The 27,422-nt window shown below is 43.4% G+C and overlaps 2 protein-coding genes across 4 annotated transcripts; both read right to left on the reverse strand.

Moving 5' to 3' along the window:
- Window positions 1-2,388: 2,388 nt before the first annotated feature.
- On the reverse strand, window positions 2,389-11,044 carry ETFBKMT (electron transfer flavoprotein subunit beta lysine methyltransferase). The gene is made up of 4 exons (XM_054718481.1): window positions 10,997-11,044; window positions 6,254-6,691; window positions 3,904-4,034; window positions 2,389-2,907 (listed from the first exon to the last, which is right to left on the reverse strand). Exons 2-4 carry the CDS (start codon window positions 6,577-6,579, stop codon window positions 2,564-2,566), a joined length of 801 nt encoding a protein of 266 aa, XP_054574456.1. The 5' UTR covers window positions 6,580-6,691; window positions 10,997-11,044; the 3' UTR covers window positions 2,389-2,563.
- LOC103285183 (BET1 homolog) lies at window positions 9,437-11,174 on the reverse strand. Of its 3 annotated transcripts, none has more exons than XM_054718484.1 (2): window positions 11,114-11,174; window positions 9,437-9,905 (listed from the first exon to the last, which is right to left on the reverse strand). In XM_054718484.1, exon 2 carries the CDS (start codon window positions 9,793-9,795, stop codon window positions 9,442-9,444), a length of 354 nt encoding a protein of 117 aa, XP_054574459.1. In that variant the 5' UTR covers window positions 9,796-9,905; window positions 11,114-11,174; the 3' UTR covers window positions 9,437-9,441. The 3 variants fall into 3 exon arrangements, with proteins under 3 accessions (XP_054574459.1, XP_054574457.1, XP_054574458.1); XM_054718482.1 differs by lacking the exon at window positions 11,114-11,174 and adding an exon at window positions 10,997-11,058; XM_054718483.1 differs by lacking the exon at window positions 11,114-11,174 and adding an exon at window positions 11,011-11,049.
- Window positions 11,175-27,422: the final 16,248 nt, after the last annotated feature.

Raw genomic sequence — 27,422 nt, forward strand, 5'->3', positions numbered from 1 at the left:
CACAATGACACACTCAAGGGATGGACTTAGCAGGCACCAGAGCCTCCTGAAGCAAGTCTTGCTCTGTGGGGTAGTCCCCTGCATAGCTGATCCTCCATGGTGTTCAGTGGTCTGTATTTGCAGCCAGCCATTGCAGCTGATGAGCTTGGAGTGTATTTCCCTCCCACTTATGTGCCAATAGCACTCAAGGCTCAAGTTCAAGAGGAAGGTTCACATGGGGTCGGGGGTGCACCTCAAGCGCCCAGATTGGGTGATTGGGGAGTCTGCGCCACTGGATCCTACAGAACACCTACTGCACAGGTCTACTCTACCAAGCCCATGAGGGGTAGCAACTGTCCCTAATACATAGAAACCAACACAGGTAGGCTGCCAAAATGAGGAGACAAAAACAAACAAACATGTCCCAAATGAAAAAAGAACAAAACTCCAAAAAATAACTAAACAAGATGGAGACAAGCAATCTACTAGATGCAGAGTTCAAGACACTGGTTATAAGGATGCTCAATGAATGTAGGGGAAGAGTAGATGAACTTAGAACTTCAACAAAGAGATAGGAAACATAAAAATGGAGCTAGAAACATAAAGAACCAGGCTATATTTTATACTTGACATGTAACATATACAGTAGTGTTTACCACAGTTTTTAATTAGAGAATACAAAATACAGTACATATAATTAGTACAAAACTAGAAGATCCAAAAGTAAAAACTAGGTCTTCTTTCCACCCTAGTCTACCAGCTATCTTGTACCCTCTCAGAAGGCAACCATTTTTACCAGTTTCTTATTTATCTTCCCAGGGATAGTCTAAATATATACTGCAAGCAAATATGTATTTTATACACATACATACATATGTAAGTATTGTCAAACAAACTCAAAAAGAGTCTGGAGGCTTTGCTAGAAAAAAAATGACAAATATTTATCCAAGGGTCCTAGAGTTTGCACACTGGAAACACAGCTAGGCAAAAAAACCCGAATTATATTCTGAAGAAAAAAAGTTAAGAGTTCTTATAGTAAAAGTCACATCCTTGAGAATGATGAGCCCTGCATTCTTAGCTCTGGGATTGGTCCAGAGTTGTTCTCAACTACAGATGTCAGTGGTCTGGATGCTGGATGCCAGGGTGTCTAGAGGATGGGCACCAGGAGGTCTGGCCATATCCTGAGTCCTTAGGGGGTAGGCAGAGGGTTATCCAAAGGTAAATAAATGTCCAGGCATTGATATAGGATGGGAAAATTCAAAAGTTTAAGTTCCTAGGCTAGTTAAGACAAGAAAAATAATTGTTTCCTTATGCCTCACCTTCATACTGTTAAAGTGACTCCATTTTGTATTTTCCCTATCTTCATTGGTTTTTTTTTTTAATCACTTAAAAATTTTCCCCCAAATTTTATTTATTGGATATTTTTCCATTGATTTTTTTTTTTTTTAAGAGAGAGTGGAAGGGACAGGAAGAGACACAGAGAGAGAAGCATTACATCGATTGGTTGCCCTTGAATGGGATTGAACCCAGGACCAGTGCTCTAACCACTGAGCAAGACTGGCAAGGGCCCTATCTTCATTCTTTTTCTCAATATATACATACATCTTTTTTGCATAGTGGTATTCTTTTTAAAAAATATGTATTTTATTGATTTTTTACAGAGAGGAAGGGAGAGGGATAGAGTTAGAAACATCGATGAGAGAGAAACATCAGCTGCCTCCTGCACACCTAATACTGGGGATGTGCCCGCAACCAAGGTACATGCCCTTGACCAGAATTAAACCTGGGACCCTTCAGTCCACAGGCCGATGCTCTATCCATTGAGCCAAACCGGTTAGGGCTGCATAGTAGTATTCTATACACATTCTCCTTCACATTGTTCCGCTCTTATATCATAGTGGTTTTTTTAAATATACAAGATTCTAAAAACCTGGGACGTGTAGTGGTGGCATAACCAATTTCTAACTAACCTTAGTAAACCATAAAGAGTCATAGGGTGTCTGTAGAGAATATGTTGGAAATTCTAAAATCTTTATTTTTATCCCTGATTGTCCATTAAGACCCTATTATGTACTAAATACTATAGTCTTCTATATTTTATATTTTTGTTTAATTCAACACATCACAGAGTTGTTCTCAACTACAGAAACCGACTCAGCTACAATATCTAATTCTCTCCAGAATTTACTTGTTGCTACCATTGGGCACTACCTTCTATAATTATAATCCTACTAGAGGCCCAGCGCACAAAATCGTGCAAGACCTAGATCCGGCGCACCGTAGGACCCAGCGTCAAGTCCTGCCAGCGCCACAGTACCCACCTCCTGGTGACCGGTCTGATCGTTACGGCATTATGACCACTGGGTTTTTATTATGTAGATAGCAGTAAAACTAGAAAAAAAATTACAAATAAAGAATTGTATATTTGGCATAATACAGAACTAGTTACATGACAAAAGTCTAAATCTTCATATTTTGAAAACAAGATTTGTCATTTCACAGGAACTGCATTCTTCAAACTGGAGAGTCTTCGAGGGTTGAACCCAAACATAGGTCTATCCATACTTGGAAGCATTTTAACAGTTCAAGGCTGGAAATCCCACACTGCGCTTGTTGTCAGTCCATTGTTTTCCTGCCTAGTAGGTTCTGGAAGTGAATATTCTACCACTTTGTGCAGCTGATGCTGAATGCTGTGTCCTCTGAACTGGGGCCGGCCAGGGTCACCAATCAGTACTTGAGTTTTGTGAGTCCAAAAGCAATCCTTCAGCCATTGATGAAGACTATCTGCAAGGTCTTCATCATAAAACATATCTCCAAGCACAACAAGGTCCCACTTATCTTGTTCCAAATCCAAAATATTTTTGGTTAAAATGGGAAAAGGTTTCAGTTGGTTCAATTCACAATTTAGTGTGATAGCCATTCCTGCAACTTTAGAAAAGAAAATGATGAATTGGTAATATACTAGACTGTTTAAATTCCCTATTGATTAACTTAGTTTATAGTATCTCTTAACAATGTTTTCTCCCTTTAAAAAAGTCTTTTTAAATACATTTTTATCTAAAAATTTAAATACATTTTTAGAAAGAGAGGAAGGGAAAAGGAGAGAAAAAGAGAAACATTGATGTGAGAGTGAAACATCAATTGGCTGCCCCCTGCACGCCCCCACCAGGGATTGAGCCTGCAACCCAGGCATGTGCCCTGACCAAGAATCAAACCAGCAACCTTTTGGTACACAGGATGACCCAACCAACTGAGCCACACTGGCCAGGGCAAAGTTGTGTGTGTGTGTGTGTGTTTTAATTGATTTAGAGAGAGGAAAGGAGAGAGAGAGAGAGAGAGAAAGAGAGAGAGAGAGAGAGAGACATCTATCAGTTGCCTCCTGCATGCACCCTGACCAGGGATCAAAGCTGCAACCTGGGTATGTGCCCTGACTGGGAATCAAACAGGCCACCCTTCAGTATACAGGATGAAACTCCAACCAACTGAGCTATACCGGCCAGGTTTCCTTTTTTTGTTGAAAGATGTTTTTAGGTAAGAAAGCCTAAAGTTTATGCCAATGTAAGCTATTTATTGTGATTTTCAAATATATGAATGGATATCCTGAATACAAAACAAACAAAAATACACCTGGAAATGTTGGAGTTTAAGGGACATTTGTTGATCTCAATAACCACAAAATCTGGTTTGTTACAGGAGACAGGGAAACAAGCCTTGGGCTTGAGCAAGATGGTAAGTTAAAACTGAGCCCCCTAAATAAGGATCCTCAAGGACTAGATCCTCAGTGAAAGGGAAGACTAGAAGAAAATCAGATAAAATTAAAACTTATGTCTGGTATAGGCTATCATATTGAGGCATCATAGATATTTATCCTGGAAGGGAAAAAACAGGATGAGCTTTACAGATTTTTAAATATGAAATCCTTACTAGGGTCTATGTCGTTGGCCAAGATCCTCGATGCCCCACTCATCTTAGCAGCGATAGCCGTAGCTCCGCATCCACTCCCGAGATCCAACACAGATTTTCCTCTGACAACATCAGGATTATCCAAAAGATACCTAAGTTAGAAAAAATGGGGAAAGCATGGGAGAAATTCAGTAGAGCTGTTCAAAAAGAAAATAATCTCCTTGGGTCCAATGAACAAAGAAATAATAGAACTTAGCAGAAGAATTTGGTCTGATCTTGGCAAGTTTGGCCTGACCAGAGTGAGACAAAATGTCCATCTTAAGAGCTGGACAAAGGTGGCAGAGAGAGGACCTAGTCATTTGATTACTCTTCAGCGTGTGTGAAGAACAGTACCACACAGTTACTAATCAGGTGCTTCAAGTCAACTGTTTAAAAGTTTTGAACACTTATTGTGATCCAGAAATGATCAAGAACTAAGAATCCAGACTGACAAAATACTACTATAATCAGGACTCAGTACACTAGAGCCAAAATCCACCATCTCCTTTTGATTGTTCATCAGCGTGGTTTTACCTACTGCTTATAATGACCATCAAAGTCCAGTTCAACCAAAGAATTTGGACCAGGGCTAAGTGGTTACCAAACAATTGAAGATGAGTGGGAAACACTGAAATAATGAATTTCAATGGACACTTGATCTTAGTATTAGAATAATGAAGAATAGCAGGGACTATGGCAAAGTAGTGGTGTGCATGCCATGTCTAAAGGGACAGCTGCTACCCATCTTCAGGTAATTGTTGCCACACAGAAATCCCATGTTATCAGAGATGATTCCTGTTTTTCAAATCAATGCATATTTTTACATGAAATCTCTCAGGTTTTAAATGTTAGCAACCGATGCATGGCAGCTTCCACTTTGGGAAGGTGAAAACACGGGTCATTTTGATTGAAGGTGGTTTCAATACACCCACAAATGAAATAGAATCACAAGATTTATTACTTCCAGATCCCAGAAGCAAGGAGGTACAATGAGCTGAGGGGAGGGCAGTCTTCTGTTCCAGGTCACAAGCTGGAGATAGAGAGGGCGATACATAGGTGAATTGGGCAGAGGTCACTAACTTTTCGAGGACTTAACACTAAGTGGTTATTCTAGAAGGTTACCTGTGAAAAGCAAATTGGGAACTTATAGCAGGCATCCTAAACTCTGATCCTTATAAAAATGCCCAGATTCAGTGTAAGCAGGGTTATCACACTGTAAAACGCCCAGGCAGCAACTCTCTTCTCATCACAATAAGTAAAAGCGAAACAAAATACATCTGTGGGTCACCAGTTTGTGTTCTCTGATTCACAGTCTCTTAAGGATTTGATTGTATATTTGGAGTTGATAAACCATAACTTTAATAGAAAACAGTCACTTATAATGCCAGTACTTTTTAAATATGATGTGAGCAGTAAAGCTTGGAAAATTTGCAACACAACAATCAGAAAATTGAAACTGTTTGATACCACCTGGAAAGCTTTCCATCCTCAGTATTCTCCCAAAAGCTCTATGTTTGCATTTTGCTTTTCATTTAAGACTACATATAGCATTAACTCTGTTTGGCCATACCATTCATGTGAAAGAGAAGTCCTTATCCTTTTTGTTTTCCAGCTCTGTAACCTCAAGGTATAAACAGATGAAAACATTGACCAATCCAAGAGCAAAGGCTAGATGGAAAGCTGAAAGTTCTAGTCTGTTTCAGCGGCTGTGTTTTAATAAAAAGCACAGTGTGAACGTGAGCAAATTTCCTGAAGAGCTCTGCAGGGTGGAGAGGTGGAAGGAGGGGCCTCACAATGCAGATTCAAGTCGTGAGTTCCCCTGAGAGGTCACTAGACCCCTAGCGAAGAGGGAGTCCTTGAGCAGCCCATTCACTCACGTCTCCTTTCCTTAGGACACTGAAGAGGCAGTGATGGAGGGTGTGAGGCTTCAGGAGCAACACCGACAGGGTTAGTCTGGGAGAGCTGAAGGACTGGGGCCTTGGGTTCTATCTGGGACCCCTGCACTGGCCATACATTGAACCATGAACCTGAGAACAGTGTAAGGTCTGGATATTTATAGCTACCTCTGGTCTTTATGGCTGACCTAGGACTTCTCTTGGTAAAAGAACTGTATTTGGGGAAATACCTTGATAAGCTTGGAGTAGAAGGTAAAACTATGTAACAAAGCAACTAAAAAAAAAAAAAAAAAGCTTAACCTGCTCGAAATTAAGAAAAGAATGTGGGTTTTTCTCTGTGTGTGGTGGGGGAGGAGGGGGAAATGCAGAGTTGAAATGGCTGAAAAGAGAAAGGACTGTTGCAAACTTAAAGGTTCCCGTTTCAGTTAGCGCAGTACCTAGACAGGGCTTGGCCTCCTGGCCAGTAGATCGCCCAGTAAGGATCGCTGTGGGGCCACAGGTCAGCTCTTTCCCACCAAAACTTGCATCTGGGGGTCAAAAGCCGCAACCGGATTTCAGGGGTGAGGCTGCCACTGCTGGTGACTTCAGTGTTCTCCTCCAAGAAGGCTTTCATCTCAGGGTCCAGAAAGCTCCCATTCCCTCTCCAGGGACAGTGGCCCCAGGGAAACAAGGAAAGACCGCTGCTTCCCACGGCCTTCCGAAAGCCACCACAGTGGTTCACGGGAAACAGTGCCAGTGTCCTCCAACCTGGGCTCAAAGCCATCCGTCCTTTTCCAAACCACAGGTCTGTCACCGCTGCTGATAAGAGCTGCTCCTCGGGGGCAAAGTATAAGGATCTGGCTGCCAACTTGATCCCAACTGGAATCTCTAGATTTCTAAAAACAGAAATAATACTGAAAATTCCAAGGCTCACTGACACTTCCATATCCTATTACATAGTAAGAAAATATTACCAGGGTAGGCTCTGTAAGCTCTGTAGCAGATGATCCACAAGTACAAGTTCATTTTATTTTATTTTTTTAGTGTATTGATTTTTAGAGAGAGAGAGGAAGGGAGAGAGAGCAAGAGAGAAACTGATTTGTTCTACTTATTTATGCCTTCGTTGGTTGATTCTTACATGCTCTGACTGGGGATGGAACCTGCAGCCTTGGCATATGGGGCGACACTCTAACCCACTGGGCAGTACAAGTTCATTTTAGATGAAAGCATTGGTACATCAATTTAGGAAAATCCAATCTTTTAAAAGCATGCCTTTTCACAACGGAATCCTTTTAGTAATTTCAAATGACAAATGTACAAGCATTTGATTTTGAGAGAAATCTTCAGGAATAATGCCTGTTACATAAAATAAGATATACCTTTAAAGTTCTTTCATACATAACCTAGCCAGTTTAGCTCAGTGGACAGAGCATCGGCCTGTGGACCAAAGGGTCCTGGGTTCGATTCCGGTCAAGGGCACGTACCTTGGTTGCAGGCTCCTTCCTGGCCTAGGCCCTGGTTGGGGCTCATGCAAGAGGCAACCAATCCATGTGTTTCTCTCACATTGATATTTCTCTCTGTCTTTCCCTCTCTTTCCACTCTCTCTAAAAACCAATGGAAAAATATCCTTGAGTGAGGATTTAAAAATAAATAAAGTGCAATTAAAAAAACACACACAAAAAACCCTAGCTGCTTTGGCTCAGTGGATAGAGTGTCAGCCTGTGGACTGAAGGGTCCCTGGTTCAATTCAGGTCAAGGGCACATGCCTGGGTTACAGGCTCGATCCCCAGTAGGGGAAGTATGCAGAAGGCAGCCAATCAATGATTCTCTCTCATCATTGATGTTTCTCTCTCTCTCTCTCTCTCTCTCTCTCTCTCTCTCTCTCTCTCTCCCTTCCTCTCTGAAATCAATAAAAATATATTTTTTAAAAATAATAAAGTTCTGCCAAAACCGGTTTGGCTCAGTGGATAGAGCGTCAGCCTGCGGACTGAAAGGTCCCGGGTTCGATTCCAGTCAAGGGCATGTACCTTGGTTGCAGGCACATCTGTGCAGGAGGCAGCTGATCGATGTTTCTCTCACATTGATGTTTCTGACTCTCTCCCTTCCTCTCTGTAAAAAATCAATAAAATATTAAAGAAAATATAAATTATATAAAAAAAATAATAAAGTTCTTTCATACATTTAGTCACCTTTAAGCAGGCACTGTGCTTGGCAACTCTGAACAAAATAAAAGTCTAAGAAGCTTACATTCTAGGTGGGATAAGCCTAATGAACAGGCAAACACAGTTTTGCCTTTATGAAGTCTAGCCAAGAGTTATGGAGGCTAATGAAGCATAATTTTCTGTAGGCAGAGGTGTACAAATTATACTGACCACACTCTATTTCAATAATGATTGTCATAGCATAAAACATCTATGTAAACAGATTTAGGCCTTTTTCCCTAAAAAAAAAACACAAAAAACACAAACACAAAATAAAAACATTATAAGGATTTCATTGTAATAAAAGAATATCAACTCTCAAATCTCTTTGTATACATATGTGATGATTCATCGTTACCAAGCCTGGGTTGAAAAGACTTGTTCCAAAGAAAACCACCTTGAAAAGAAGAAGTAGGAATGAGAAAGGGCAGTTTTAATTTTTTCAACTTATTTCATTTAAAAAATTTATTTTTAGAGCTCCTGAGTAAATTCCAAAATAGCAATACAGAAAATTTTAATATTTCTTTCTACTCAACATTCTACCTTTGTTTTGCTTTCTATAAATATACTAGATTAAAACAATACTCTTACCCCTAAGTTCAATGCTGAGTACTTTCAATTATCTATTTTGAGCACATAATAATGCAGAGACAATTAATTTTCTTGAACATGTTATTTCCAGTCAGAGCTTAGCCATTACTTTAGCTTCACATTATTCTATCACAAATGATAATAACCAAATGGCCTAAGTAGCTAAAATCATAAAACAATTTTAAGCCAAGTCAATGGTATGTATGAAGTTAATATAAAATAACAATTATACTGGTTCACATTTGTTTTGCACCTACTAGAAATGTGCCAAAATACTAAGATTTATTAAAGAATGAGGTCCTTGGGCAAAGGGGGAAGAGTCATATAATCAAAAATTATTAGAAAAACATCATAGGTAAAAAGAAATCTGCCTACAATTTAACCACATCAAGAAGGAAAGGGGAGTACATCCTTAGGGTTGATGTCATTCAGGAATTTTACCATTCCACCACAAACCTGTTCACTGCAAGAGCTCAGCATCAGACTCTCCACTCTATTATTCTCCCACTAACTTTCTTTACATGGAACATAAACCTACATTTATGATAACAACAGAACACTGCACTGTTATTTAATCTGAGAGCAAACAATAGGAAAACAATGAAGAAGTTAGGGCTGGACTGACTTTTGGCTATCTCAATACCCCTGAAAAATAGAGGCAAAAATGAGTCATTAAGAAACAGTATTCAGAGAAGCACTGTATTATGTAATGTGATTTATAAAAGAGGTAAAATTCTCTGTCAATGGAAAAAGCCGTATTTGAAAATGAGGAATGTTTTGATCCTGAATTTTTACCAAAATGGTACCCCAAGCCACGTACGTTGGAACAAATTACAAACTCACACTTACTTGCATCACCTCAGTTTAATAATCCAATAAATGACAAAAAAGACAAACAATGAAAAGAGCACCATATAGCACATCAGCTTTGTTTGGCTCCCTCTGGATAAAATCTTCAGTTTTTCCATAGTTCTACCTAGAAATCCAGTTGTAGAATCAAATTGTGAATCCATTTCAGCTAATAATTTATTTTGAGTTTTAACTTCCTCGCCTATCTCAATGGTAAGATCTCTTATAACCTTTACTTGGCGTCTCATCCTTTCAGTGTGTTTATTTTCTTCTTCACGGGCACTATATCCGCTATTAGCATGGCCATAGTTCCCATAGTTGCCAGAAGGTACACCTTCCCCCAGGCCTGCGCGACTCATCCTGGCAGAAGATAGAGGGGAAAGGCAGGCGGAGGGGAGGCAGGAAGGGGCCAGGGGTCACCGGACCTCGTCTTCGGGACCAGGGCCCGGCGAATCGCCAACTCCTTCCCCTGTAGCGCCACGACAGAAAGAGCAGTTTTAAAACACAAATTATACACGTAGTTGTTTGGGACATCTGATCTGTTGTGCAAAAATGTTTTAAATAGTCTTTTTTTAAAAAAAATATATTTTATTGATTTTTTACAGAGAGGAATTGAGAGTTAGAAACATCGATCAGCTGCCTCCTGCACACCCCCTACTGGGGATGTGCCCACAACCAAGGTACGTGCCCCTGACCGGAATCGAACCCGGGACCTCCCAGTCCCCAGGCGGATGCTCTATCCACTGAGCCAAACCAGTTTCAGCAAAATAGTCTTATATGCACCCAAGTCAGCGATTTTCAACTGGTGTACCTCAAGAATTTTTAAAGCATGCAACACCTGACCTCTTTTCCTTAGAGTGTCAAATTTAAAAAATGACAACAGCCAACACAAAAATAGCAGTCTGGTGTGAATGAATCAAAATGATGCCTATTTTTTGGTCAGATTGGCAATATATATATTTTTTGTTGTGCCTAAGACTTGTAGTCATTAGCTTCTATGTGCCAGGAGATGAAGAAGGTCGCCGACCTAAGTATTTGGAGCAGGGCCGCAACTCAGATGCCTCCCAGGAGCCTGGCTGGCGCTGCAGGAGGGGTGCAGGCGGAGTGTGGGAGAACCGAGGGGCTGTGGCCAAGTGGAGGTGGCTTCCCAACACTGGCCCACAGAGGGCAGCCCAGGGCTGCCAGGCTGCAAGCCTTGCCAGGTCTTCCCAGTTCTCAAAATAACCCAGATATTGGTGCACAAGCTCCCCCAGTTAGACGTTTGCGATGAATCAGGACAGCGGACCACCAGGCAGGACCAAATGCCCGTCGGGCCTCCAGCCTGCGACCTGGGGCTACACTTCCGAGGGGGCAGTTAGCACTAGGGGTATCTGGGGAGGCGCTCGCGGCCTGAGGTCCCATTGGACCCATCCTGTTCGGAAGGACTGGGTTAGCCCTTGAACGGCACCGGCCCAAGGTTCAGAGAGAGCAAACGGGAGACGGTTTGGGCTTGGACACCTGCCCCGCCCACCCCAGCACCCGTCGGTGAGGAACCTGTGCTTCAGTGTGGACGCCACTTACAGCGCGTGTGCTACCTGACCCGGAGATCCGACGCGTTCTCCAGGGTAAGTTCCGAACGTGTGTGTGACCACGGGTGTCCCTCCAGGGAGGGCAGCGCAGGCTTCCCTTCCGCCTCACCTGGGACGCTAGCGCGCAGGGCACGTCTGTCACTCGCCGCGGCGCGTCCTCTCCGGCACTTTTCCCAGCTGCGCGCCGGCCCCGCCGCGGCGACCCGGGTGTGGGCCCGCCCTCCTTCCCAGCGGCGCTTCCGCTCACCGGCCCTGCGCTGTCTTAAAGGGGCCGGCGGGGCGAAACCAGAGGGCGCCGTGACCTCGCGCGGGAAGTAAGGGAACGCCAAGTTCTGATTTCCAAAGTATTCGTTATGAAGCCTTTTAGGGCACTGTGTGCCAATCACACTTCTAGGCGCCGGACAGAGTGGCTTAGCAAAATAGAGGATGCACCCTTGGTGATGCTTACACTGAACTGCGATTAAACCGTAATGGTAACGTTACTAAATGTACGATCTCAATCTGTTTGCAATGTGAATCAGTCAAGTTCTGGACCCAGATGTCCATTTCCCAACTGGGCTCAGGTATCCCACTGGCCCCTGAATTGAACACATTCCAAAATTAACTCACCGTCTCACCTGATAACAAGTAAAACTTGCTTCGTGCCAGCCAAAGGGGGGGGGGGGGGGGGGGAATTTGTCCCAAACCAAGAACTAGGCAAACCATGTTTCCGCTTCTTGCTTGGTAGTTTCAGAAATGAACTGGCAGCCACCTGTCGCTTGGGTTCTCTGTTTCTGCCTCTAGATGGGGTCTCCTGGTGGTCGGCGCACGTCATAGCAAGCGGTCAAACTCCTGGCAGAACTCCCCGTCAAGGGGACAATTTGCATATTAGGCTTTTATTATATAGGACTAGAGGCCCGGTGCACGAAATTCGTGCATGGAGGGGTGTTGTCCCTCAGCCCAGCCTGCACCCTCTCCAATATGGGACATCCCTCTCACAATCCAGGACTGCTGGCTCCCAACTGCTTGCCTGCCTGCCTTCCTGATTGCCCCTAACTGCTTCTGCCTGCCAGCCTGATCACCCCCTAACCACTCTGCTGCCAGCCTGTTTGCCCCCAACTTCCCTCCTCTGCCGGCCTGGTCACCCCTAACTGCCCTCTCCTGCAGGGTTGATCACCTCCAACTGCCCTCCCTTGCAGGCCTGGTCCTTCTCAACTGCCCTCCCTTGTAGGCCGGATGCCTCCCAACTGCCCTCTCCTGCTGGCCATCTTGTGGTGGCCATCTTGTGTCCACATGGGGGCAGGATCTTTGACCACATTGTGTGTTGCAGTGATGATCAATCTGTATATTACTCTTTTATTAGATAGGATAGAGGCCTGGTACAGGGGTGGGGGCCAGCTGGTTTGCCCTGAAGGGTGTCCCTGATCAGGGTGGGGTTCCCTTGGGGCGTGGGGCGGCCTGAGCGAGGGGCCTGTGGTGGTTTGCAGGCCAGCCATGCCCCCTGGCAACCCAAGCAGAGGCCCTGGTATCTGGAATTTATTTTCCTTCTACAATTGAAACTTTGTAGCCTGGAGCGGAGCCAAGTCTGGGGCTCCCTCCGAGGCCGGCAGCCATTTCTGTTGGGGTTATAATTGAAACTTTGTTGCCTTAAGCAGGTGGGCCCGGCCAGGGTGGGCGGAAAGCTTTGCTTCTCCTGTTGCCAGCAGCAACCCTGGCCTGCTCTCTCAAGCTCCATTCTGCTGCCATTTGTTTGAATTTGTTTACCTTCTATAATTGAAACTTTGTAGCTTGAGTGGAGGCTTAGGCCTAGCAAGGGCAGGCGGAAAGCTTGGCTTCCTCTGTTACCTGGGAAACCTTGCTCTCTGTGGCTGTAGCCATCTTGGTTTGGGTTAATTTGCATGCTCACTCTGATTGGATGGTGGGCGTGGCTTGTGGTGTGTTGGAGGTATGGTCAATTTGCATATTAGGCTATTATTATATAGGATTCTCTTGCAAGCAATAAACCGTAATACATATTCAAGATCAATCTGCCTAAGAATTGTTTTTAACCAGCTTGTGTTCTATCCCCGTAAATGGCAGGAACATTGAGTTATTGCCCAAGAAACCAGAGAGAGGAGGCAGGTCTAACATTTCAACAAGAGTATTTCCAATAAAAGTTTTGGTGCTCATCACTGAAGATGAATTTAATAATGTGAAGACACCTTATCTAAAACTTGAAACTAGACTAAAAAGATTGCTAGATAGCCTTCCCCCTCCTTTCTAGTTTTTTCATTGATTCACTGTCTATCTCCCCTCCTCCCCCCTCCCCACTCCCTACTCTGTGCCATTGTCTTATTTCCTCCTTATGAGAGCTTGCCTGAATTCCTGTATCTGGTCTCCCTCTTCAATCCTGCCTTCCTAACACATGCTTTTTTTTTTTTTTTTTTTAAATATATATTTTATTGATTTTTTTTTTTTTTTTTTTTTTACAGAGAGGAATGGAGAGGGAGAGGAATAGAGAGTTAGAAACATCAATGAGAAAGAAACATCGATTCAGCTGCCTCCTACACACTCCCCATGGGGGATGTGCCCGCAACCAAGGTACATGCCCTTGACTGGAATCGAACCCAGTACCCTTCAGTCCATAGGCCAACACTCTATCCACTGAGCCAAACTGGCCAGGGCTCTAACACATGCTTTATACTGAAGCTCAAATGTTGTGTGTGTGTTTCTGAATTTACATTTTTACAGTTCAAAAAGGGCCTTACATTCCTATAGTCCCAAATAAGCCGTGAAAAAGACACCTGGGATTCTGTTGTTAGGTGTTGGTGTATTGCTGTTTTTTAACTGAAATAAAATTTTAATTGCTTTTATCAAAATTGACCTAAATGCAAGGAAGCAGACTTATTACCTGATAATTTGAGCTATCTTCTGACCTTGTGATTGTGGGGGTCCAAGAGGAATCACCCCAAGATGTCCCTCTGTGGTATGCATATTGTTTTGAGCTAAAGGCAACTTAGCCACAGGCTCAAGAGAAACTTCTTAATTGCCGAGCCGAGGTTTGCCCCTCTGTTGACTAATGAGTTTGCCGACCACTGGGATAGGGGCTTAATCACAAGGAACAACAGCAGCCTGTAATTATTGGAATCAAGAGTCTAGGTCAGTGGTCGGCAAACTCATTAGTCAACAGAGTGGCAAACTGCGGCTCGTGAGCCGCATGTGGCTCGCAAGCCGCAGTTTGCCGACCACTGGCCTAGAAGAATTTGAATTAGGGGCCTTGCCCATAAGAGATTATCAGAGATAACTTCCTTTGACTTATCTATAGGGCAGGCAAACTATTTACTGAAGGCCTGCTGTTCTTATCCTCCTGCAACGGCCTTTTGAAGTCCCCGAGGCCCCTTACCTCATCCCTAGTTCAGGGTGTCATGTATTCACGTTTCCTTTCTATGACTGAACCTCTCATGCATGTGGGTTTCTGATTCTCTTATGTATGCGGGGTTCCTATTCTTTTTTTGTGTGTTTGTTAATCCTCTCCAGAGGGTATTTTTCCATCGATTTTTAGAGAGAGTGGAAGGGAGGGGGAGAGACAGAGAGAGAGAGAGAAACATCGATGTGGATGTGAGAGAGACACATTGATTGGTTGCCTCCCGCACACACTCTGACCAGGGCCGGGGATCCAACCTGCAGCCGAGAAACATGCCCTTGACCAGAATCAAACCCAGGTCCCTTCAGTTCTGAGGCCAATACTCTATCCACTGAGCAAACCGGCTAGGGCCATTCTTATGCATGTATTAAATTTGGTTATTTTCTTTTGCTAAACTGTCTCACGTCTATTTGATGATTAAACCAGCTGAAAGGACCTTGAGGGTAGAGCCGTGGTCAGCAAACTGCGGCTCGCGAGCCACATGCAGCTCTTTGGCCCCTTGAGTGTGGCTCTTCCACAAAATACCACAGTCTGGGCGAGTCTATTTTGAAAAAGTAGCGTTAGAAGAAGTTTAGGTTTAAAAAATTTGGCTCTCAAAAGAAATTTCAATCGTTGTACTGTTGATATTTGGCTCTGTTGACTAATGAGTTTGCTGACCACTGGGGTAGAGGAAAGCTTGTTCCCTTCCCCACATGATTTTTGCCTTTAAACATCAGTCTATATTTTTGTTCAGAGAGCCAGTTCTCTGATAACTGATCTCTCTTGCAAGTGAAAGTAAAAAGAAGTTTATTTCATACTCAACTTTTTCTTTAAAGTTTTTTTTGCAGGAGGGGACAAGTTATTCAATTATACTTATTAGCCTTATGACCTCAAGAACATTATTAAACCTTCCTACTTTGGCATAAGAATTACTTTGAACTGAAGACATTTAAGTTCCTGAAATCCCTTATCTGCCTAAAACAGGGCCTCCCAAAAGAATTCAGTTGTAACCCTTCTGTCCAGGAGCAACTCTTATCTTGTTGACTTGAAAAGTAGGTACCACACCCAATCAGACATCTTCACAGCACTATCTCCCATCTATTCTCCTAAGGAAGAACTTATCATTTTCTCCATTTATCTTTCCAAAAAGTCATTCCTATAGATGCCTTTTCTCCTCTTCCCCATTACCTACTATGTTAGGTATATAAGCCAAATTCTAACTACCCCTTTGAATTACTCATCATTAAATTCTTCTGTATGTATGTGTGTTGCATGTGAAAATTCTGGTTTTCCCTCATAAATCTGTCTTTTGTCAGTTTAATCCACATGTCCCAGACACTGAACATAAGAGGGTAGAGGAAACTTTTTCCTCCCCCTACACTAAAAATCAATTTTCTTGTTTGTAAAATAGTGATGATGATGATGATAATGTATTGGAGAATTTAATGAGACCAAAGTAAACCGCCTAGCACAGTTCCTGGCATACAGTACATGCTTGATAAGTGCACTATTACTGTGATTATCATGATTGGAATTATGGAGATAATGTTGGTTAAGGAGCAAGACTGGAGGCTGAAGATCAGGTTTTCAACTAAGAGGATCAGATTTGAGTTTTGGAAAAATATTTTAAGCGGCAGGTAGCAAATAGTTTAGAGAGAGGCAGGACTGAAGACAGGGAGACCATCAGTTCAAGGATATTGTGGTAATCCAAGCAAGGAACAATGAGGATCAGAACTGTTACCGGGAAACCCCTGGGTGGGCTCAGGCTGCCTGTTGCAATGTCCACTAACGGAGGCAGGGTTGGATCATATAAGGCGAGCCAACCAAGAAGATAGGGAGCTTACAAACATCCAAACTTATCTTACAGCAGGTGCAGGGGACAGGATTATATAGGAAAAATGGACTGGGTTGAGGTTGGGAACAGAATATGATTACATGTGATTACATGAAGGTCAGCAGAATTCAACCATTGTTCTTGGTTGTCAGGCGATGAGATGATGTCTTGGCTCCTGGTGGGGTTGGCCTGATCATGTGTAACGGTTCTGCTTGCTTGCTGGGTACAGTAGACATTGTCTGAAGCGGAATCACCTCCTCAATCACTTTGTTGCAGGTGTACCAGCCTGAGAAAGGAAACTTAGAAAAGAAAAACTTAACCCTCTGTTCCCATATAAGAAACTTAACCCTCAACCCTCTGTTTCCATACATATATGTACTTTAGGATTTCAAAATATGATTATTTTTCAGATTAATCCAGGTGCTCTATCTATCAGATTGTAAGTCCCCCTCTATTAGAATGAAGGCAATTGCAGTCCAGATGGAAAGAACTGGACTCATCTGTAAATGATGCAGCAGAAGCTACCGGCAGGCATTGGAGACTAATTAAATATGCTTGCTTAACTGCAATGATAGACAACCTACGGGCAAGATGTCAGTTTTTCTTTTTCAACTTTACCTGCCTGTGCTCTTAACCGCCATGCTGTCTGATTACGTTCTCCCTTGCTTAAAATCCTCCCTAGCTCTCCAGGCCTTCAATATCAGAGCCAAATTTCTAATTGCCGTTTCCCAGGCTCTCAGTGATCATTGCCTACTTACCCATCTTGCCTTGTTTCAAAACCCTCATCTCTCCCCTACAATTTATTTATTTATTTATTTATTTATTTATTTATTTATTTATTTTGCACAGGACCTGTTCTGTCACCCAGGCCTTGCTTAAGACAGACAGTTTCCACCACCTCGCAAACACACCCCTCCTCACTGCCCCTGACCGCCTTCTTGTCCTTCAGGACACAGCTCAGGCTTCAGGTCCTCTGCAAAGCCTTCTCCAACCCACACAATGACCTTGACATTTTCTTAGCGTCCTATGGGTGTCTTCAACAAGGATATCAGGCAGAACTGTCATTGCCTGACTCCGGACTGGCTTAGAGACAGACCATCTCATTCCTCTTGTATCTTCTGACTTTGTTGGGCACTCAATGAATTATGTTAAATGAAAGAAAAAGCACATAAGTGAATAAATGGACAAATATCACATATCAGTGTCTCATTTAAAAACTTTAACAGCTTTATTGAGGGTATAATTGACATGCAATGAACTTCACAAATTTAAAGTGTACAATTTAATGTTTTTTTTAAAAAAAGAAAACATTATTGAAGAGGGACTGGGACCAAGGCCGGTCTGCCCTGGGACTGACAGTCTGGAACGTGTAAACCATTTGCTCCTAAGTGTCCTTGGTTAGGGATGATAAAGCCTTGTTATTTATTAGCCGGCTGTAAATTGCTCAAATTGTCTGGCCTTGTCTAATTATTTTGTCTCAGTTTTCCTTATTCCACTTGTCAAGGAATTTCCCTAGTTTCTCACTGCCCTGCCTCCTTAGTAGGCATGAAGCTGTGTCTCATTCTCATCATGGTTTTAGTGGGCATTTCCCCAATGACTAACAACATTTGGGCATTTTTCCATGGGCTCTTTTGCTATCCATCTATCTTTTATTTGAATTGTGTCTCATTTTAAATCCAAATTGTTGCATTATTTTTCTGATCTTACATAATTCAGGTACTTTAAAAAAGTAAGAGCTTTGTTTTTCCAAAGTGCTGGGAGAAAAAAAAAAAAAAAAAGACTAATGGAATTATCTGGAATGATGAAAAAAATTTCCTTACCACTTTTGGAGAATATTATTTATAAATATAATATAATTTATAAATGGTTATAAATATAAATCCTAAATAAAATTGTTAATATATTTCTGGTAATAGTGCCACTTCAGTTCTCAAATCAGCATTGAGAGGCAAACAATGGATAAATTGTACCCAAGCAAGTGTGACTTGCCCCTGCAACCCCAGAATGTGTTTGTCCTCAGATTTATTTTTATTAAAAATAAATATATATGTTTATTGACTTCAGAGAGGAAGGGAGAGGAAGATAGAAACATCAATGATGAGAGAGAATCATGGATCAGATGCCTCCTGCAAGCCCCCTACTGGGGATTAAGCCTGCAACCCAGGCAAGTGCCCTGACCAGGAATTGAACTGTGACCTCCTGGTTCATAGGTCGACGCTCTACCACTGAGCCACACCAGTGGGGCTGTCCTCAGACTTTTGAATTAAGTTTGAAGTTTTACGTTTTCTAGAGCTGCAGCTTCCTTCTAGCTTTTTCTCTCCATCAAACTGCCCTTGCAACAAATCTGTAGCGCCATGTCTGAGTGAATTATGTCTGAGTGAATTTGTAGGTTTCCCGTTTTTGATTTCTTATCTGCTATTTACAGCTGAGTTCCTCTAGTTAGTCACTAGGCAATTACAGGTCTCCAAGTCAGGCCTGAAAATCCTGATTTCTGGCCCCTTAAGACCAGTTTGCTATAAAAGCCATTGAGCTCCCACTAAGCATTAAAATCTTCCACAAACTAAAGCTATACTGCCATCTAGTGATAATTTAGCTTACTATTGTCCAGGTGTGTCTATAAAATGGTTTAAAAAAAAAAGAAAGAAAAAGTGAAACTGCGAAATAGACTTAGTTATGTGTAAAGAGCAAAGACTTACCCACAGTGTTACCACGCACTCGCATGCTTGTTTTTGTTTGTTTGTTTGTTTTAACTTCTTTTGTTAGTTTGTTTGTTAATCCTCATCCGAGGATATTTTCTCCATGGATTTTCAGAGAGTGGGAGGGAGAGAGAGAGAAAAAAAAAATAGATGTGAGAGAAACACATCAATTTGCTGCCTCCCACCCAATCCCTGACTGGGGCAAGGATAGAACCTGCAACCCAGGTACGTGCCCTTGACCGGAATCGAACCTGGGACCTTTCAGTCTGTGCGCTGACGCTCTAGCCACTGAGCCAAACTGGCTAGGTCCTGGCCTGCTTGTTTGTTTTTTTTTAAAAAATTATATATATTTAAAGTTACTATTTACATTCAATATTATTTTGTATTGGTTTCAGGTGTACAGTGGATGCTTGTTTTTAATTTATGGTGTAAATACTTATCACTGATAATAGTTAAAGCCTAATGTTTAAGAAAGATTTGGTATCATTCGTGACATATTCTGTCAGTCTCTGTCTCCTTCTCTTTCTCTCTACCTTCACCATTTTTCCAGAATCTGCCCACTGCTCACTACCTGCACCGCTTCCCTCCAATACAAGACCACCTTAGCCTGGATCATTGCAATAATCTCCTAACTGACCTCTCGATTTCTACCCCTGCTCACCTGTGGTCTATTCTCAGCGGAAAGCCAGAGGGATCCTTTTAAAGGGAAGTCAGGTCATGTCCATCCTCCACTGAAAAACCTCCAGTTGCACCCATCGCGCCTTTCCATCACATCTCCGACTCCTGACAACAAGTTTTGACACACTCTGGACTCACCATCTTGTTGTTTCACAAACACATCTGGCTGTTTTCTGCTTCAGAGTCTTTTACGGATGATCTTCCCTCAGACACGTGCACAACTAACCCCTTTAATTTTGTCAAATGCTTTTTCTGCGTCAATTGAGATGACCATGTGGTATTTTTTTCTTTATACTGTTCTTACACTGATGAATTTTCATATGTTGACTCATCCTTGCCTCCCAGGAATAATTCCACTGAATCATGATATAACCCTTTTGATATGCTGCTGAAGGTGGTTTTCTAGTATTTCATTGCAGACTTTTACCCCTCATCTCCTTTAAGTCTTTGTTCAAATGCTACCATCTCAACGAGGTCTGACCATCTTATTTAAAGTCACAGCCCTTCCTTTCCCCACCTTCCTTTCCATCTCAACGAGGTTGACCATCTTATTTAAAGTCACAGCCCTTCCTTTCCCCACCTTCCTTTCCTCCATAGACATTCATCACTTGTTTTGCCTATTGAACTCTCATGAGGACAGGGACTTGCCATGAGGAGAGGGATTTGTTACCTTTTTTTTTTCTTTTCCCTAATTCACATACACAGAAATGCACAAATCTTAAGTGATTTGTCACATGAGAGGTGTTTTTTTTTTTAAATGTTTTTATTGATTTGAGAGAGAGAGAGAAAGGGACAAGGACAGAGAGATAAAAATATCGATGACAGAGAAACATCGATTGGCTGACTCCTGCACGCCTACTACTGGGGATTGAACCTGCAATCTGGGCATGTGCTCTGACCAGGAATCGAACCAGTGACTTCTTGGTTCATAGATTGATACTCAACCATTGAGCCACACCAACCCAGCAAAAAAGTGAGAACTTTTAACAAAATTTATGTAACTGATTAGAAATGATTCTTGGGTTTTTATTTTCTCCATGAGCACTTACTTAATATGCTCAGAAATCTTAAAGTGTAATGACTGATAAGTGCATGAACTTTCATATGAACTATTAACTTATTTAATAAAGAGAAATTAGTCTGGGAATAGAAATATTAACTATAAGGATCTCTGTGGTTAGAAATTCTGTCTGTGGTTGTGGGGAAATTTTTATGCTTCAGTGGAAAACTATGCATTGTTTATCATTCACCCCCAAACCCCCGGGTCCTCTGATTCTCTGGGAACTGTTTTTACAAGTTTGTAAATTGTAGCTAGCTAACAGCAATCCTAAATAAATCCTATCGGCATGCAAATTCCTTCTCTTCTGCTCTGCAGAAAACAATGCTACTTTTGCCTCCATTTGCTGATTCATTACAATATTCCTGATCTATGAATGAATCTGTTGGCATCCCCTTTGAACTGGTTGTACCAGCTGACCAGTGTGCAAAGAAAATTCAGAGAGCTCCGCTGGATAGGGAATATTTTATTGATCAAGAAACAAACGTCAGCCGAAACCGGTGTGGCTCAGTGGATAGAGCGTCGGCCTGTGGACTGAAGGGTCCCAGGTTCGATTCCGGTCAAGGGCACGTACCTTGGTTGTGGGCTCGATCCCCAGTAGGGGGCTTGCAGGAGGCAGCCGATCAGTGATTCTCTTTCATCATGGATGTTTCTATATCTCTATCTCCTTCTCCCTTCCTCTCTGAAATCAATAAAGAAATACATAAAAAAAAAAAAGAAAGAAAGAAAGAAAGAAACGTCACAAACTGGGAGACTTCAAAACCACCAGCAGTAAGCAGCTCAGCTTCAGCAGTGACAGCTCCATAGGTAAAGCAGGCAGGAGGAGGTGCACTGTTTTCCGCTGTGATTGGTTACTAGAAGCTCACATTCCGCTAAGAGGAGCAGCATCGCTAAGCTTCCTTGTTTGTGGCTGATTGGCTGGGAAGCTGCATAGACATGCTGCCTTGAAGAAAGCTTAAGGTGTTTTTTTGTTGTTGTTGTTTAAGGTCAGCGTGAGCATTTGGGGGGAGATCAGGACAGTTGAAGTTTTACTTATGTGGCTAGGGATGGTTGGCTCAAGGGTATACTCAAACTGTGGCCTTCATTTTGGTTTTTCTTTAACACAAGTTTCCTCATTAATGATTTTTAAAAAATCTTTAACATGTTTTTTTTTTCTTCATATCTACATGGAAGTAATGATTTTACCCTTAATTATCCTTTAATTGAATAATTGGTCAATCAATTAAAGAAGTAGTTAACCATACCAGAAGGCTTATTAATTAAGTTCTAAGTGGTACACTTAGGTGTATTATTAACAGAAAGAGGATCTTTAGTAACAGACGTGTGGGTTGGTATAGCCAGAATTCGTTTTATTGTTCTCCCTCTCCCCAACATACACATGCTTACCGATTGATCAAGCTGGTCAGATTGTGAATAGATAATTGAGGTGATATTTGATCAGAAACTTGGTCTTCAGTAGTCATGGCCTCTTAGGTCTTTCAATAATTTTTAAAATTGATTTCAAAGAGGAAGGGAGAGGGAGAGAGAGAGAGAGAAATATCAACGATGAGTGAGACTCATTGATTGCTGTCTCCCGCACGCCCCGCACTGGGGATCAAGCCCACAACCTGGGCAAATGCCCTTTTTGGGAATCGAACAGTGACCTCGTGGTTCATGGGTCGACACTGAACCACTGAGCCAGGCAGGCCAGGCTGCCCCCAAACCTTGCTGACTCCCACTTCAGTTTTCTTTCCAAAGCAGCGCTTTACCTTTGCCTCTTTCCAATTTTCTCATCAGCAAAAACCGTTGTTCAAATGCAATATTACCCAGAACTCAAGAGGGCGTCACCACAGGTGCCTGTGCCTCCCGCTGGAGGGAGCCCTACACTGGGAACCGGATTCGAAATACCTGCACCTCTCAGAACCGAAAGACAGTGTCCCTCAGACCCTCACCTAGGATCTGGGTAAAAGTCGGTGGAGCACGGTGGTGCCCGAGAGTCTGCATTTCTGACAAGCGCCCAGGGAAGGCAGTGCCGTCAGTGGTACCATCCGAAGGGCGTCTCCGCATTACACAAGCACACCCCTCCCTACAAGTTCCGGCGCAGAATCTTCAGAGCGAAAGGTGGGAGCTGTCATTTAAAAAGCTCCAAGAGCCAGTTCCGTGTACGAAGTTCTAGGACAGTGGTCGGCAAACTCATTAGTCAACAGAGCCAAATAGCAACAGGACAACGATTGAAATTTCTTTTGAGAGCCAAGTTTTTTAAACTTAAACTTCCTCTAACGCCACTTCTTCAAAATAGACTCGCCCAGGCCGTGGTATTTTGTGGAAGAGCCACACTCAAGGGGCCCAAGAGCGGCATGTGGCTCGCGAGCCGCAGTTTGCCGACCACGGTTCTAGGGCAACGTATTCCCAACTCCCCTGAGGAGAAGAACTTAAGCCACTTAAATTCCAGTTCCCAGGTCGTGACTGGGAGATGCTGATTTAGTAGTTTGGGGATGCAACCCTGAAATCTATTTTACAAGGAACGTATGACTAGCGGCCCCAGGGTTTGGCAGACAACGGCCCTTAAACACAATTTGGAAGCCATTCTATTCCGCATTCCGGCTCTATGATGTCTTCATTCTTGCATTCATTGGACCTCAGTGTTAGCTTTTGCACAATCTCCTCCAGGACTTGAGCAACTGCTCTGTTTCTTTATCTTCATCTTCATCGACTTTCAGGTGATTCTGAAAGGTCCCCGCCCCAGGCAACTGTGACCAAGGTAAGTTCCTCTGGTCATTTTGCAAGTTATCATTTATTCTTTCAACTTTCTCTGAGGGCTGAGGACACTTAGGGCCGCTGAGGTCATGAGTGACAGAGCCTTGGAGAGTTCCTTCATCACTATTTCGGTGAATTGGGTTCCTCTAACACTACCCAAGTTGGTGGATTTTTCTAGAAGCAGAGAACTAAGTTTCTTTGCTACTGTCAGAGCAGTTGTTTTACAACAAGAGAAGGCCTCTACCCAGCCAGAAAACAGAGAGTAGTAAAAACATGTTAACAACCCCACGAGGAAGAAACCCAATTAAATCCCTTTGTAGAGGCTTTAAAAAGGACATAAAAATGTTGGCTCCCATCAATGTTTTATCTTTATCGTTTTCCCAGGGCTGCGGTTCAGGCGGTTCAGACGGTTCAGACGTTCAGACGGATGGATCGTATTCCAGAGATATCCTCTGAACTCTGAAGGTTGACATAATGAAAAATATTTACTCGGTCTTTGTCCCTGCGTCAGGGCGTGCCTGCACCCTATCTGGCAAAACTGGGGCAAACAGTGAAGTGGCTGTGAGGCAGGATAGTGAGAAGCTAGGAAAATTCCTGGGCAAGGGGGATGGGGAAACTGAGACAAGAAAGTGAGACGTTAGGAGATTTCGTCCTTGTGCGAACATCACCGCGTGCCCCCACACACACCAGGTGGTGCAGCCTACTCCGCACCGAGGCTGTCGAGCCCATTGCTCCGAGGCTGCACACCTGTACAGCACGTTGCTGTATGGAGTCCTGTAGGCAATTGTAACACAATGCTAAGGATTTGTGTATCTAAACACAGACAAGGTATAATAAAAGTGTTACAGGACAGTGAGAAGCTCGGAAAATTCCTAAGCAAGTGGAAAAGAGAAACTGAGACGAGAAAATTAGCCAAGGCGGAACAGTTTGGGGAGCTTGCAGCCAGCTCGTAAATAACAAGCCATTATCTTCCCCAACCAAGGACAACTGAGAGCAAAAGGCTGAATCCCTCTCCTCACTGAAGAATGCGGGAAGGGAAGGGGGAGAGAGGGGGAATCTTTTTTTTTTTTTTTTTTTGAGAGGGAATCTTAATGCCCCTTCTCTCTCTGACCAGAGAAAACCTAGTGTAAATCACCCTGGAACTGCTAAGGCAGGAAGGGGGAAGAAGAGGGAGCGTTAAAAGCCTGTCTCACTGAACAAAGAAGTCAGCCGTTTTGGGAAAGGAAGAAAAGTTGAGGGGTGGGAGGGAGCAGTTTTATTTCACTCCCTAAACAGAGAAGGCAGCAGTCTCGGGCCTTGTCAAGATAAAATTACCAGGTGCTTCTCATAATTCTGGGAAAGCCATTGCAAATAAAAAGGGAGACCTTCAGAGGTGACCGATGTTCGGACTGTAGGGCAATCCAATCCTGAATGGCCATGTGTAGGCTTCCCGCCACGGGAGAACAAAAGACCAGGAAAAACTCGCTGGACACCAGGAGGCAGACCATACAAGGGATGGAAACTTCCCGGGAGCACCTGATCGGAGGCACCTGATCGCATACCTGCATTCCACCCGCATTCCAAGCTCACCAGCTCAGCCCCCAGCCCCACTGCCCACAAAACCTTCCCGCCAAGGACTACCTATGAGGATGACACTGCAGCTCCTGGGGCTGCCATCATCCACCCCGTGTCCCCTTGGCTCGGAGCTGTGCAGCCCTTCCCTTGGTTTGTTTTTTCAAACTGATTTTATTTTATTTGTTTAAATACATTTTTATTGATTTCAGAGAGGAAGGGAGAGGGAGAGAGAGAGATAGAAACATCAATGATGAGAGAGAATCATGGATTGGCTGCCTCCTGCACGCCCCCTACTGGGGATCGAGCCCACAACCAGGGCATGTGCCCTTGACCGGAATCCAACCCAGGACCCTTCGGTCTGCAGGCTGAGGCTCTATCCACTGAGCCAAACCAGCTAGGGCTCAAATACTTTTTAACCTACCTACCTATTTTAATCTATATAAGATTTCACTTAACCTAGAATGTCTATAGTAATAAAAGTGTAATATGCTAATTAGACCAGACAACCTTCCCGATAACCTTCTGGATGAAGTCAGGGCTGTGAGGGAAGCCTGGGTCCCGGATGCCAGAGGGAAGCCGGTGCCGGCAGCCGGGGGAAGGAAGGCCTACTCTTGCACAAATTTCATGCATCGGGCCTCTAGTTCTAATTATATAGTACTCTCCATAGAGGGATGAACACTGACCCTAGCCCCCCTCACCCACCATTCCCATGTTACAGTTAGAACCTATAACCACTCGTAGGGTCTTGCTTCGCTCCACAGTTGCAAAGACTTAACATACACAATGAAGAACATTAAACTAGAGTAATGTTCCCAAGTTCCTGACATAATCTTTGGGATTCAGGAAAGAGAAATCAGAATTCCCAAGAATTCCAGAAGCACTAAGTTCCTCTTAAAAATACTGCCAACATTCTTTCTACTCTTTATTCATTGTTATGGATATCTGAAACAAATTTGTTTAGTGATGAATAAATATTAAGTTTGGAAATAGTACAAACAACTGTAGCCTATAGAGAATAGTCAAACCCTGAGAAACCATGAATGAACATTCATAACTAGTATTTGATTAATGTAACATGCAGATATACCAGCAAGGTTAACAGCCCTACCAGAAATCACATAGAGAAATTGCCAACTTGAGCATTTATCTTGCTTCGCAAATGTGTTATTTCTTGTAACACCACACACAGGACTTGCACAAGGTAGATCATGCATGTAGGCGCATTGATATTTATTTTATCAACTAGCATTCCCATTGCAGGAAGTTTCCTGCAATAGGGCTTCCTGCTGCACTCTATCCCGCCCCGCCTGCTCTCCCTTCTCCCCCGCCCTGCCTTCTCCGCCAGCCCGCCTGCTCTCCTCCCTTCTCCCCCAGCCTGCCTGCTTTCCTCCCTTCTCCTCCACCCTGCTTGCTTGCTTCTCCGCAGCTTTGCTCCCTTCTGCAGCTCTTGGCTTCTTTCTACGCTGTCTTGATATGCAAATTAACCACCATCTTGGTTGGGGTGATTTGCATATTCACCCTGATTGGCTGGTGGGCATGGCTTGGGCATAGTGAAGATGAGGTCAATTTGCATATTAGTCTATTATTAGGTAGGATATGTTTGGGGCCGTGAATACACAGCTATAAAACAGAACAGCCGCAGTCAACACTGATTAGATGGTGACCGCTTCTCTCTAAGTGCTGATGTCAACCTTCAGCTCCACGTGTCAGCGAAACGAGGAAAGGGATTCCGGCACAGACACAGTTAAGTGGGGACAAATGCAGTAACCCTTGCCTCAGGACCAGCAGCAGTCACCTGTTTGCAGCTCACCCTCATTGCGTGCGTATCAGGCCCCTGCCTGCTGGGGCTGAACTTGGAAGAGCCCTTTTGCCTTTTATCTTCTCCCCAATATTAACTAGCCTCTACTTCCTTTCCGAGACCTCCGGAACTCCGAATGCTGCTTCCCTGTCATGACCTCTAGCTGCTTCTTCTCACACCCATTTCCCTGCCTCTCAGACTGCCTACCACCTGCTTGGCTCCCAGACCTGAGGACTGCCAGCCCCCACTCCTGTGGATGCCCTGGTGACACGCAGACGCTGCTAAGCTCATCTTACCTAGGTGGGCCTTAAAAAGAAATACATCTATAAAAATAAAAATACCTGAAACCCATAGAGATAAAACACTTCATAGATCATCTCAGTCTCCTGGCATCTCTGAGAGGCTAAGGAGATGGCAGAAATTACTTTCTCCACCTGGAGGTGAGAAAAACGGTTGCGTACGGAAGGTGCGATAAATGTATCAACTGGGACCCGTGTTTCCATTTGATTCTTTGGGTGGATCTGTGAGTGCCCGCTGGGTGCCAGGCCCCTGATGCAGCTCTGAGGTCACTGCTCCGTATTCCCCAGGAGGGAGTGCTCTTACATTAGCGGGGAAGAGCAGCTTTCTGCCAGTCAGGTTATTGCAAACTGATATTCATAGCCAGAGGTTCCCGAGGAAGAGTCTGTGCTGGTGGTATGCTGTTT

Source organism: Eptesicus fuscus, chromosome 7 (assembly GCF_027574615.1).
Source record: "Eptesicus fuscus isolate TK198812 chromosome 7, DD_ASM_mEF_20220401, whole genome shotgun sequence".
In the NCBI taxonomy this organism is placed as follows: domain Eukaryota; kingdom Metazoa; phylum Chordata; class Mammalia; order Chiroptera; family Vespertilionidae; genus Eptesicus; species Eptesicus fuscus.

What these genes read in the sequence shown, in the direction of transcription:
- ETFBKMT (XM_054718481.1), bottom strand. Translation starts at nt 6,579, where the DNA reads ATGGCTTTGAGCCCAGGTTGGAGGACACTGGCACTGTTTCCCGTGAAC. An exon ending in GGAGGCCAAGCCCTGTCTAG is followed by an intron (nt 4,035 to 6,253) that starts GTACTGCGCTAA and finishes TTTCTAACTTAG; the next exon opens with GTATCTTTTGGATAATCCTG. An exon ending in GGCCAACGACATAGACCCTA is followed by an intron (nt 2,908 to 3,903) that starts GTAAGGATTTCA and finishes TCTTTTCTAAAG; the next exon opens with TTGCAGGAATGGCTATCACA.
- LOC103285183 (XM_054718484.1), bottom strand. Translation starts at nt 9,795, where the DNA reads ATGAGTCGCGCAGGCCTGGGGGAAGGTGTACCTTCTGGCAACTATGGG.